We start from the raw sequence: 13,369 nt of genomic DNA on the forward strand, positions 1-13,369 counted from the left end.
GTTATAAGACCATTATAATTATTCCAAAATTTTGTCTACAGTCTGAGAATGTGTTGAAATGGCTGGATTAAGTAAGTAACTTATCAAAATTAGATAAAATGAAGCTGGTAGAGAAATATTTCCTGAACAAATGATGGTTCAGCTATGTTATGACAGCAGACTATTTGAATTCCTTCATATATCAGTCATCATAAATTACCATCTTTATATTAAGTTTTCTATTAATGTTCCTTCAGTTGCTAGAGTAACTGAATAAGGTTATTAATTATTTTAACCACATATCTTAGAGCATGCAATTATCTTCACAGTTCACAGTCAGCAACGTCCTTATTTGGAACAATGAGAACACCCTTAAACTCATAGGAGAAGCTGCTGGTGATGAGAAGGAGGGTAGAACCAAGTGGGATCTTATTTTACCAAAGGAAGAGCCCCGAACACTGGAAACAACATGGAGTAATGCTGGAGGTAAGGTGAAAGCAAATACAAGATGCGTCAAAAAAATGTATACACACTTTGAAGCGTCATTGATCAGTAAGTCTTGGGTCAGATAATGAATGTCCATCTTCTATGTTACCTGTCACACCTCTTGGAAAATACTATCTGCATATTCTACAGTTGTCAGGTTTTGTTTGAGGTTTCCAAGCAGATCTTTATGAATATTTGATAAGATTTTCAACTTGGAACTACACTCTAGGGGGTCCTTTGAGCCTCTATTTTTATATCTCCAAATCATTTTAGGTGAAATAGATACACAAGAAGTGTTCAATTACTGCTACATATTCCAGAATTAAAATCTAAATCAAATTTCTAATTTTACTCAAAAAATGAGTATTAAAAATCCAAATTTTTATATATTTTACCAGCTTATTCATCGTATTATCTCTACTTTCATGCTTACCTGGAACTTCATTTTGTTTATCTGGACTTTGCTTAATTTTTCTTGTATCATTACCTCAAAGATAAGAATGGGATGGTTCTCATGTAAATTGTTCCTATCTCTTTAGTACTTCCTTTTCACATTAAACACCTACTATAGCTGTATCATACTCCTGATTGTTTTCTTCAGTTGAATTTATAATTTAATATTGTATTCTGTAGACAGCTCAGTCACAAGTCTCAGAGGCTTTCAACAATTTTCAGTCTTTTTAATTTTGCTGTAATGTATGCTCCTTCAATTCTTTCTCAGAATACTATAATTATATCAGCTGCTTTTTCTTTCACAATTTTCATTCCCCACTTTTAAACTCATTTGTAGTTTTTATGTATTACAGTATTTATTCTCATATAAATCTGCAGCTGGTTCTTCACATGCTCTCAAGATCACTGTGTCATCAATAAACAAGTGTACTTTTGTGAGCTCTCATGTTTTCTCAGCATGCTTGATTAATAGTGTACTTCCAGGTTTTCAAATGAGTTGCCATTTCCAATTTATGCACAATATTTTGATGCTTGTCCCAATCATCTTCTTCAAGTTGTGCTGTTATGTGTACTAGACACAAGGAGTTGGTTATAGAGCCCAGGCAGTGAGTCAACTAACAGCACAACTTGGAGCACCTAAAGAAGAATACACCGAGCGAGATGGCATAGTGGTTAGCACATTGGACTTGTATTCAGGAAGACAATGGTTCATACCTTCCATGATTTCCCTAAATTACGTATGGCAGATGCCGGGAATACTCCTTTGAAAAGGCATGGCCGACTTCCTTCCCTAAACCAATGGGACCAATGACCTTCCTGTTTGGTCCCCTCCAGCAAATCAACCAACCAAACAAGAAGATGACTGGGTCAGTTGTCAAAATATTGTGCATAAAATGGAAATGACAACTTGGCTGAACACTGTGAAGTACACTATTAAGCATAGTTTTTCTGCACCACCACTGCAGCATCTCTTGAATAATTTATGTGTTTCATTTGTAGTAATTATTAATGGAGGAAATAACAGTTAAGTTATTTTACTTACTTAATACATTTTAATGATTCATTCACCATTCTTAAAATTCTTTTAGTTCTATAGTGTTTGTTGTTTTGGATCTGTTGGTATTAACACAGTTGCTTATTGTTAACATTATCACAATTCCTTATTTTGGAGAGTTAAATGTCAATGGAAGTGCAGCATAATTTCATATTTCTGACACTTACTTGTGGCTCTAAGATTTTTAAAAGAGTATGCTGATTTACTACATAACTGGCCTCTTGATCTCTCTCTAATCATTTGCATAACCAATGTCTTTTTGACCTTTTTCACATTTTTGCTCCACCTGTAGGATAGTTACAACTGTATATGGCAATTTTATTGCTTAGCAGTGTATCTTTTACTTTGGTCTCATTCTCTATTTTCACATTTTTTATGCTCTAAAATTAAGTAATCATCCGAAATTTTAACAAACTTAGTGGCACAGTCACAATGTTGGGCTTATTACCCAGTGCACATATAGTTCTTCTGTGATCTCTAGCTCTCCTCAAAGTCACAAACAGTTCCTTCTGCTTAAATTTTATTGTTTTCTATCTCAAACTTCAAGAGGTGTCCTGTAATTTTATGGGATTTCTCCATTTTTTTCTGCTTCTATCTTTGTATTTCTGTCACGTATTTTGCTTTCCTTGTACTGAAGTACATAACCTCACATGATTCTTCAACATAGTTTCTTATTATTGTGTTTTATCTTTACATTTGTATAAAAGTTCACCCTTCTTCAATTTAGTTGCAATTAAATTTTGAGGCAATCATCTTTTTGATTTGCTTAGAGCACCTGTTGGTCCCTGAGCCAAGTACTAAAAAAGAGACCTTGACTAGAATATTATCTGTCTAAGTAAACAGTATGTCTTTATTTAACAGACAAAAAAGTCTTCATTTGTTTGTTAAGAAAATCTTAGTAAAAAATAAAACCAAACTTGTGGAATAAATGCTCATGTGAATTTTTCTGGGTTTATTTAGCTGAGCACCATCTACACTCCAGACGCCATGTTCCACAACTGAAACAAATTATACATCCTGACATTCACAAAGGTTTCAGCCTCTTCTGATAAATTGATTCCATTCTCTCAATTTGCTTAAAGCAAAAATATATTCTCTGATACATAACAAATGGAATTCCTTTTATGTCAGTAGCAACAGTAATGTGTCATTGACAAGTGACCTTCACTGTCTAAAACATCTCAGAATCCCTTGTATGACGAATATTAGAAATCTCCTGATTGGACCCCCTGCAGGCCCGGGAGTAAGAATAGGCCCAAGGTATTCCTGCGTGTCGTAAGAGGTGACTAAAAGGAGTCTCACATGTTTTGGCATTTATGTGATGGTTCCCTGTAGCGTTTGACCACCAAATTTCAAAATTTTTCTGAAAAGTCAGCCAATTGGGGAAGGGCACCTTACATGGTGCATCGTGTCCATCGTATATTGCCAGCTTTAGCCCCCTTTCTTGTCATTGCATTGCAGTCCCACTTGTTCTCCATCTCTTGGGTGAGGATACATTCCTGGGTGCAGTTTCCACTATGCTGTGTCGCTTTCTGCGCCTCCGCCGCCGACCATGGACTTCTTTGCATCTGATATCCAGCATGGTAGCCAGTCTGTTGTGGTGGGGCTGCCATGTATTCTGTTGGTTGTAGCCCCCTGACAACACAGCGATCGCTCTGCTGATGCCTGCCCTGTTGACTTACCCACGTATACCAAAGAGTAGATGCTTATCTCCCTGGGGCATTGAGACTCCTGGCAATGGCCATCCTGTCAGGTGCACCTTGCTGCGGCTGGGTGGCGCCCGTGGAGAGGGCCCTTGGTCGGAGTGGGTGGAATCAGGGCGGATGACATGCAATGAAGCATGGCACATATTCTCTTGCTGGTGGCAAGCCACCAGCAATCTCTGTAAGCTCAATTTAGTGTGTAGACGTATGACCCCAAATCGTTCCCCTCTCTGGCCACACTATGGGTGGAGTGAAAGGCCAAGGATGGCAGCAAGACTTATTCACCCTGGTACCTAGTTTGTATGAGAGCAGATGGGGAGTCTTTCAAGACGATATAGCACCAGTTTTTTGTAAAGCATTTAGAGCACAAGTCTAGGGAGGTGGAGGTCTTGTCCAAAATGTGCTCTGGGGCAGTTTTGATAAAAAACAGCATCCTCTCACCAGTCACAGGCGTTACTCGCTTGTGACAGATTGCTTGTGTCAGCATCACACCCGATAACTATGGTCCAGGGTATTATATTCCACAGGGACCTACTTTTGCAGTCTGATGACAAGCTGCGCGCCAATTTGGAGCAGTGAGGTGTTCATTTCATCCGGAGAATCATCGGGGTCCGAGGGACAATCAGGTTGCCACTGGTACCTTCATCTTGGCCTTCAAGGGTGATACATTGCCTGAGAAGGTCAAGGTGATGGTCTACCGCTGTGGCTTCAAGCCCTATATCCCTCCCTAGATGTGGAGCTTTAAGTGCTGGAAGTTCGGCCATATGTCTTCCTGCTGTACTCCCAGCCTCACACGTCGAGATTGCAGACTCCCATCACATCCCAATACACCATGTGCCCTACCTCCCATCTGCGTCAACTGCAGTGAGCATCATTTACCTTGCTTGCCAGACTGCAGGATTTTACAGAAAGAGAGGAAAATTATGGAATATAAGACCCTGGACTGACTGACCTACACTAAGGCTAATCAGAAGTTTGAACACCTCCATCCTGTTTGTCTGGCATCCTCTTACGCCACTGCTACAACTGTTTTAGCCCCATCAGCTCCACCTACCCAGTCACCTCTCAGAGACTACACTTGCCCCGTTGATGGTGGGGGGCGGGGGGCAATTCCCTCCCTGTCACTCCTGCACCACCTACTTTGGGAGCAACACCCCCCCCCCCCCCCCCCAACCATCGGGGACATCCACCCCAACTTCTTTGGCAGAGAAGCATCCAATGTCTTCAGCTCCTCTCGCTCAGAAGAGGTCCCTTGGGTAACTCCCTTCCCAGGTTTCCACCAGTGGGAAAGCTGACATCTGCCAGTGGCTGAAGTGCCAAAAATCAGCTGGTTGTAGGGCTTCATGATCCTCCCCAGTCCCGGAGACTGAATCAGTGAAGCCCTCCCAGTCAGAGAAACCCAAGGAGCAGCAGGAAAAGTCCAAGAAGAAGACCCCTAAGACCAAGGAACTTGTGGTGGCACCCACCCCACCGCTACCTACAAGCTCTGCGTCTGAGGATGAGATGGAGATTCTGCCGTCCGCTGAGGACCTGGATCTCGCCGGACCCTCAGACATAGTGGATATTGACTCCTCAGGAAATCAGTCGGTGGCAGCAGGTGACCCTGAGGCATAAATCACCTCATTGAATGTTCAATGCCTTCCCAGCCTCACGATCATATTATCCTCCAGTGGAATTGGTGGTGTTTTCCACCACCTTGCTGAGCACTGACAATATTATCAGCCTTTACTCTTTCTTATGCATTGCTCTCCAGGAAACTTGGTTTCCGGTAATGTGAACCCCCACCCTCTGTAGCTGTTGGAGTTATTATAAGAATCAGGCAGCTTATGCAAGGATATCTGGTGGAGTCAGTGTCTTTGTCCTTAACTCTCTTTACAGCGAGTGTGTACCTCTTCAAACACCTTTAGAGGCTGTCGCTGTTCGAGTGTGGATGCCTCAGGCTGTTACTGTCTGCAGTATCTATCTTCCACCAGATGGTGATGTCCCACAACATGTATTGGCTGTGCTGATAGCCCAAGTGCCACCACCTTTTCTATTACTGGGCGACTTTAACACCCATAACCCTTTGTGGGGTGGCTTGGTGGCAACAGGCCGAAACACTGTCGTTGAGCATGTGTTGGCACAGCTCGACCTTCCTCTCTTAAATAATGGTGCCTCCACATATTTCAGTGTGGCGCATGACATGTGCTCAGCCATCAACCTTTCAGTCTGCAGCCCATGCCTTCTACCGTTTGTCCAATGGAGTGTGCATGACAACTTGTGTGGTACTGAACACTTTCTGATCTTTCTGTCACTGTTACAGCATCTATCTTCTGGGCGCCTCCCCATATGGGCTTTGAATAAGGCTGACTGGATATCGATCGCCTCCATTGCCACTATTGAACCTCTTTCTCATGACGTCATTGACATAGTGGTTCACACGCTAACCACCGGCATTGTTTCTGCAGCGGAATCTGCAATTTCCTGTTCGTATGGGTCCCCTCGGCAGAGGACTGTGCCTTGGTGGTCACCAGAGATCGCTGAGGCGATTAGAGATTGCAGGTGGGCCTTCCCATATCATAAGCCGCACCCATCACTGGAACACCTCCTTACCTTTAAGTGGCTCCGTGCCCGAGCCTGACGCCTTATTCACTATTGGAAGCAGGAGTCCTGGGAAAGGTATGTCTCCACCATTGGCATCCGTGCCTCTCCATCACAGGTTTGGACCAAGATTAGGTGACTCTGTGGAAATCAGATGCCCGTCAGGATACCTGGGCTTTCCCTGAATGGAGCAGACTGTACTGACTCAGACACGATCACAGAACTCTTAGCGGAGCATTATGCTCAGAGTTCCACTTCTAAGAATTACCCGCTGGCCTTCTGCTCCCTGAAAGAGCAGTTGGAACATCGGAGCCTTTCATTCCATATGTGCCACCCTGAATCCTACAATGCCCCATTCAGTGAGTGGGAATTCCAAAGTGCCCTAGCCACTTGCCCTGATATGGCTCCCAGGCCAGATCGCATCCACTATCAGATGCTCAATCACCTCTCGGTGGACTCCCAGCAACACCTCCTCAAGCATTTCAACGGTATCTGGGTTGAGGGTGAGTTCCCATCACAATGGTGGGAAAGTATTGTCATACCAGTGTTGAAACCTGGCACCCCATTCGCCTCACCAACATTCTGTGGAAGTTGCTCATATGGATGGTGGGCCCGAGATTGTACTGGCTACTTGAGTCTCGGGGCCCTCTGGCTCCATCTCAGGGTGGGTTCTGTAAGGGCCACTCTGCCACCGATAATCTGGTCTGCCTAGAGTCTGCCATCCGTATGGCATTTGCCCGCTGTCAGGATCTGGTTGCCATCATGCAGAAGGCATATGATACACATAGGCGACATCACATCCTCACCACACTTCATGGGTGGGGTCTTAGGGGCCTGCTCCCAATTTTTATTCAAAATTTCCTGTTGCTTCGTTCCTTCTGCATACAAGTTGGTTCCTCCCATAGTTCCTCCTGAGTCCAGGAGAATGGGGCCCTGCAAGGCCCAGTCTCGAGTGTCTGCCTCTTTTTAGTTGCTATCACTGCAGCTGTGGGAGCGTCCATATCAGCCTCTTTGTATGCTGATGACTTTTGCCTGTACTACAGCTCCACTGGAATTGCAGTTGCTGAACAGCAGCTGCAGGGTGTTATCCGCAAGGCACAATCTTGGGCTGTAGCATGCAGCTTCCAGTTTCACAGCGCCAAGACTTGGGTCATGCATTTCTGCCGGCGTTACACTGTTCACCCTGAGCCTTGGCTTTATCTTGATGGCAAACCTCTTGCTGTGGTGGAGATGCATTGGTTTTTGGGATTGGTTTTGTATTCCTGGTTGACTTGGCTCCCTCATATTCAGCAGCTTAAACAAACATAATGCTCTTCATTGCTTGCGTCACACTAGCTGGGGTGCCGATCGGTCTACCCTTCTAGGACTGTATCAGGCATTGATTCAGTCCTGTCTCAATTATGGGAGCCTGGCTTATGGTTTGGCATCACCTTCTGCGTTGCAGTTGCTTGACCCCATATTTCACTGCGGGATCTGACTCCCAACTGGAGCTTTCCGCACAAGCCCTGTAGACAGCATACTTGTGGAGGCTGGTGTCCCTCCATTGCGGATCCAGCGCCGACGACTGCTGGCCGCTTATGCTGCACATGTTTGTAGTTTGCCTGGGCATCCAAATTACCATCTCCTGTTCCCCAACTTGGTCGTCCATCTTCCTGAACAGCAGCCCTGATCAGGGTATCCGATTTCGGTTCACATCCAGTCTCTTCTCTCTGGGCTTGAGTTTTTCCTCTCCCACCACTTTTCCAGGCCAATATATGTCTACCCTTGTGGTGTGTGTCCCACCCGTGCCTTTAGCTGGATTTGGAACAAGGCCCAAAAGACTCAGTCCATCATGAGGCCCTCTGCCGATGCTTTCTTTCCATCCTTGCTGCATTTCCCAGCTCTGCTATAGTCTACACCAATGGTTCAATGGTTGCTGGTGGAGTTGGTTATGCGTTTACTCTTGGGGAACAATCTTAACAACATTCATTGCTGGATGGCTGCAGTGTTTTCACTGCAGAGCTTGTAGTCATCTCTCGCACCCTAGAGTATATCTGCTCCTGCTCCGGTGAGTCCTTCGTTATCTGTAGTGACTCCCTGAGCAGATTATGAGCTATTGACCAGTGTTTTCCTCGTTCTTGTCTGGTGATGGCTATCCAGGAGTCCCTCCATAGTCTTGCCCGTTGTGGCCGCTCCGTGGTTTTTGTGTGGACCCTGGGTCACGTCGGCATCCTGGATAATGAACGTGTTGACACACTGGCCAAACAGGCTGTCAGTGCACCTGCTTTGGTGATTGGCCTTTTGGAGTGTGATCTCCATTCAGTTTTGTGGTAGATGGTCCTTGGTACCTGGGATGATGAAGGGCGCACCCTATCTTCACCCAACAAACTTCAGGTCACCAAGGAGACTATCGGTGTGTGGTGCTCCTCCTTGTGGGCCTCTTGCAAGGACTATTTTGTACTCTGCAGACTGCACATTGGCCACACCTAGATGACGCATGGTTATTTATTGTGCCGCAAGGCCCCACCTCTTGGTCGCTGTGGTTCAGCATTGACAGTGGTCCACATTCTGTTGGGCTGCCTGCTTTTAACTGCGCTCAGCCAGACATATGCACTGCCTTATATGCTCCATGCACTTTTAATGGATGATGCTGCAATGGCAGGCTTAGTTTTGAGTTTTATTCATTCAGTGGACTTTTATCACTCGATCTGAGGGTTTTTCTCTCTCTTTTGGGTTGAGTCTGGCATTTGGCCTAGGGTTTTAGATTGGCCTTTTTAGTGTGTCTCTTGGTGGTTGGCTTACCTTTTTTTTATTTTTTTTAAGTTGATGGTCAGCCTATCACTGTAACACTCTGTGTACTTTTAATTACTCTTTTATAGTCTTTGTCTATGTCTTTCTTGTTGTGTGTCATCCCTTGTCCTCTCCGTTGCTTGTTTTTCTTCCTTGTGGGTGTTTCATGGTTGTGGAAAAAGGGGATCGATGGCCTTTGTAGTGTAGGCCCTTCAAGTTCTACAAACCAACCAACCTGATTGGATAAACATAAATGCATTTTGATTAACAGTCACAGTCCGTAGAGAGAGACATGTCAACATGCAACTTTATCTTACTTCATAAATACCTATATCATAAGGTGTTCCCATATCACATCTCTGAGTGCAAATTGTAACTGTGATGGGGGAAATCCTAAACTTGTATGAAAAAATAAAGGATGGAAAGGGGGGGGGGGGGGGGGGGAGCAAAGTACTACTTCAAAGTAAAAATCACAGCATGTAATTTCTGCAGCCTTGTTGATTTATGAGGGAACTACAAACATAAGTTACACATTCCTATGTCAAACAAATAACTTCCATTGAATTCTGCACTACATTTCAACTTAGTCACCAATAGTATACAACAATCACAACATTCTACAAATCATTCAATTTCTTGATGATAGAAATGCACTCTTCACTCATGGAGCCATCTGAGAACTGCTGTGAGAGCACCCTCATCGTCAAGAAATCTGAAATTGTTGGGAATCAGTTCATCAATTGCCTGAACATTGGTATCTGTGTTTGATGTTGATATTTTCTGATTAACGTATCCATGTCTGTTCAACTTTGGTCAAATTGTTGGTGCCATTTCAGTACAGCTGGATACATTATTTGATTTCTTCATATACCACCAGAATTTCACACTAAATCTGTGTGCAATTTAAATGTTTTGTCCATGAGACTCATACTGTCCCATGTACTTCAACTTGGCGAATATTTTCAATTGCCTCAGCACTTCATTCCCACACTATGATGCAGAACTGTATCTGCAGCAAACCCAGAACATCTACTCTCTTCTGACAATGTGTCACTGGTTACACAATGGTCTTGGTGTGGGGTGAAAGATGTAACTTACTTTTTGTAGTTTCCTCATATATATGCTCTACAGGTTGTAAGTCCCATGTAGTTGATGCTAAGTATATCACAGAAGTTTATATACAATGTGCAGTGTTATCTCCATTATGATATTAAACTTAAACCCAAACAATGCACTCAAACTTTAAACAGCAGAAATTAATGAACAGTTATTCAAATTTACTGCTAAACAAATGATCATACTAAGGTTACATATTAAGTGAAGAGGAGTCTATGGACATAAATTAATTTCCAAATGTGTGCAAATGTTCTTTATTGATGTGTGAAACTAATTGAATGCACTAATTCGCTTTCATTTATTTACTATAGATAATAAGAAGGCTGGGTCCCTGTCTTTTAAATGGGGTAACAATAAGGAAGCCAAAGTGTCCACTGATATTGAGTTTACACCAGATAATCAACCACACATTTTGCATCTGAAAGCTACATCACCAACAGAAAAATTTGGCAACTTGGATGTCGCTTTATCTGTGGAGGTAAAGTAACGTATTTTTACTATTTACTTCATATTATAAATAAGGCTTTTTATGTTAATCTGTGTGAGACTGTTGGCCTTGGCTATACATTTTTGAAAATTTTGCATATATTTGTAGTGGCTAGTTTAGCTTTTTGTGGTTCCAGTATTAAAAGGGCTGTTTGTTACTATTAACTTCTAAAGAAACTCTATTAGTAAATGTGGTTTTCAATTACATTTTCAGAAAAATGCCAACCCAGCAGATAAAATTGATTTTGAAGTGACAGTCATTGCAGATAAAAAGAAAACTGATGTTAAGGGATCCTTAGGATTTGCTCCAGGTGTTCCAATAATTGACATAGTTGCAGTACAACCATCAGGAACATCCAAAATCTTTGTTGACTTCCTGAGAAAAAGTGACAGTGAGTTACATGGAGCTATTGAACTGCAATGGGTTTCTTTTGGTGGTGGATATCTGACTGCCAATGGTGACATAAAGCTAGATATTGATGATTTCTATCTTAAACTGGACATCGACTCTCCAAAGTTTAATTTCAACAAATGGCACCTAGAAGCAGGCCAGAGAGCTGCAAAAGGCAGCAAACGAATTGTTTTTACAGCAAAATCAGCAGAAAAAGTTGTTTTCTCTGGCAGGTATGTGATACTCAGAAGTAAATGACAAAATGTAGCTAATGAAGAGAGAGAGAGAGAGAGAGAGAGAGAGGGAGAGAGAGAGAGAGAGAGAGAGCATTTGTGTGTGGAAACAAAATTGATGCATGAGTAATTCCTGTGACATGTTCAAGTTACAGTGAATACAGTTTAAAGTTTTATCATCTTTTCACCTCAAGAAGTACAAAGATGACACTGTGAATAAAAACTGCATTTGGGAACTCAACATCCTATTACATTTATTATTTCTTTAATACACTAGTTCGCAAAACTTGAAGCAGTAACTTCTCTGACATGTGTCACTGCCAAGTAACATAACTGTATGAACCTGGATCATACATAGAAAGAACTGCTACAGTATAGTACAGAAGGTAACAGAAAGAAATGCTCAGTGAGACAAACAGAAATGAAACATTTATTCAAGGACAACAATTGCACTGAAATCACCATGATTTATGATCCTCCCCTGAACATAAAAAAATGGCAGGATGTACACTCATGTACACAAAAAACAGAACAACTTGAATGACTAAAGAGAGAATGTTCATATTCTCCGGATATATACATGTACTCAGAAATGATTAGCATTTCAGTCACCTTGTTTCAGCATTATGTCCTGTTGCCTTGTAGGTACGGAATCTGTCATGGGCCTTGATAACTTGGGCTATACATGATGACATTGATGCGTATAAGGTGTGAATTGTGTTCTGTGGTATAGGCACCCATGCTGCACTTGCCTGGTTCCAAAGTTCATCTGTGGTGGTTCTGGTTCCAAAGTTCATCTGTGGTGGTTGGCATTGGCTCACAGCACTGCACCCATCATTTCACCACATCTCACACATTTTCAATTGGTGACAAGTCTGGTGATCAGGTGGCCCAGGGCAAAAGGTCAACATCCTGTGACACAAAGAAGGCATGTGTTCATGCTGTAACATGTGGTCATGCATTGTCTTACTGAAAAATGTCATCTGGGGTGTTGTGCTGAAAGGGTATGGCTACAGATCGCAGGAATTGATTCATGTAGATCACACTGAACACAGACCAATTGTGATTTGTGGCTGTACCCAGTATCACCCCACACCATAAGGCCTTGTCTTGTCCAAATGAAGTCACTGTGATGGCACTCCCCCTGTCATTTTTAAATAGACAGATTCTGGATCTATCCAAAAACACTATCTGATGTCATTCCTGTCCTCAGTGACAATTTTCCACACACCATTGCTGTCTAACATATTTCTGCACATTTGTAAAGGTAGGCAGAGAAGTGGACAATGCTCACATAACCCATGCCATAATAAACAGCGATGGACTGTCACCCCTGATAGTGTACGATATGTTCCACTGTCTCACTGTTGTGCCTGAGCCAACAAGGACACAGATCTGTACTGTAATGCCATTCAGATGAGGTGTCGATCTTCTCGGGCGATGGTCTAAGTGGTGCAACCTGACCCACCTCTTTGTGTTCTATGGCACACACCCATTCTACTGCCGAAACACTTTATCCCACAACAGCAGCAATTTCCTAGATGGATGCATCACATTCTCTCATGCCAATAATGCACCCCCTTTCAAACTCACTGATTTCACTGTATGGTTTGCTCATACGTCTGTGAGACATCCTGCCCATCTGTCACACTGATCCATTACCTTTGGTTAATAGCAAACATGAGAGCCGCAAACATATTTTACAATATTGGTGTTGACTCTGACATGCTTCAAATGCTAATCACTGCTGCAGACCATACTAACGCATATATCCTGTTAATATGAATGTCCTCCCTGCAGTCATTCAATTTTTTTTTTTTTTTACATGAGTTTTATAACCACAGATGGAAATGCATGGTCTGCAACATGCTGGCCACAAGATTGGTAGGGAGCTGTTGTGATACGGAGTTCTAGTCTTTTATCTGCAAGGCTGACAACTGCTGGATGGTCTTTGGTGCATGTGGACATGCTGCACTACTTTTATCCAATGCATCCTCCATGGACTTGATGGGAGTTAAGTCAGGGGAACAGGCAAATCAGTCCATTTGTTGAATATCCTCTCATTCCAAGAGCTCTTTCACCTGCACTCTTCGATGTGATCACATATTACCATACATAA

The 13,369-nt window shown here is 42.8% G+C and overlaps 1 protein-coding gene across 4 annotated transcripts in view; it reads left to right on the plus strand.

The window, feature by feature from the left end:
- Window positions 1-13,369, plus strand: part of LOC126299565 (apolipophorins) — a 108,544-nt gene that overhangs the window by 58,726 nt on the left and 36,449 nt on the right. For all 4 annotated transcript variants that reach the window (XM_049991563.1, XM_049991562.1, XM_049991564.1 and 1 more), the window contains exons 29-31: window positions 309-465; window positions 10,452-10,618; window positions 10,841-11,250. In XM_049991563.1, coding sequence (XP_049847520.1) covers window positions 309-465; window positions 10,452-10,618; window positions 10,841-11,250 — 734 coding nt within the window. The remainder of the gene's footprint in view (window positions 1-308; window positions 466-10,451; window positions 10,619-10,840; window positions 11,251-13,369) is intronic.

The sequence above is a fragment of the Schistocerca gregaria genome, chromosome X (genome assembly GCF_023897955.1).
Source record: "Schistocerca gregaria isolate iqSchGreg1 chromosome X, iqSchGreg1.2, whole genome shotgun sequence".
Taxonomy (NCBI): Eukaryota; Metazoa; Arthropoda; class Insecta; order Orthoptera; family Acrididae; genus Schistocerca; species Schistocerca gregaria.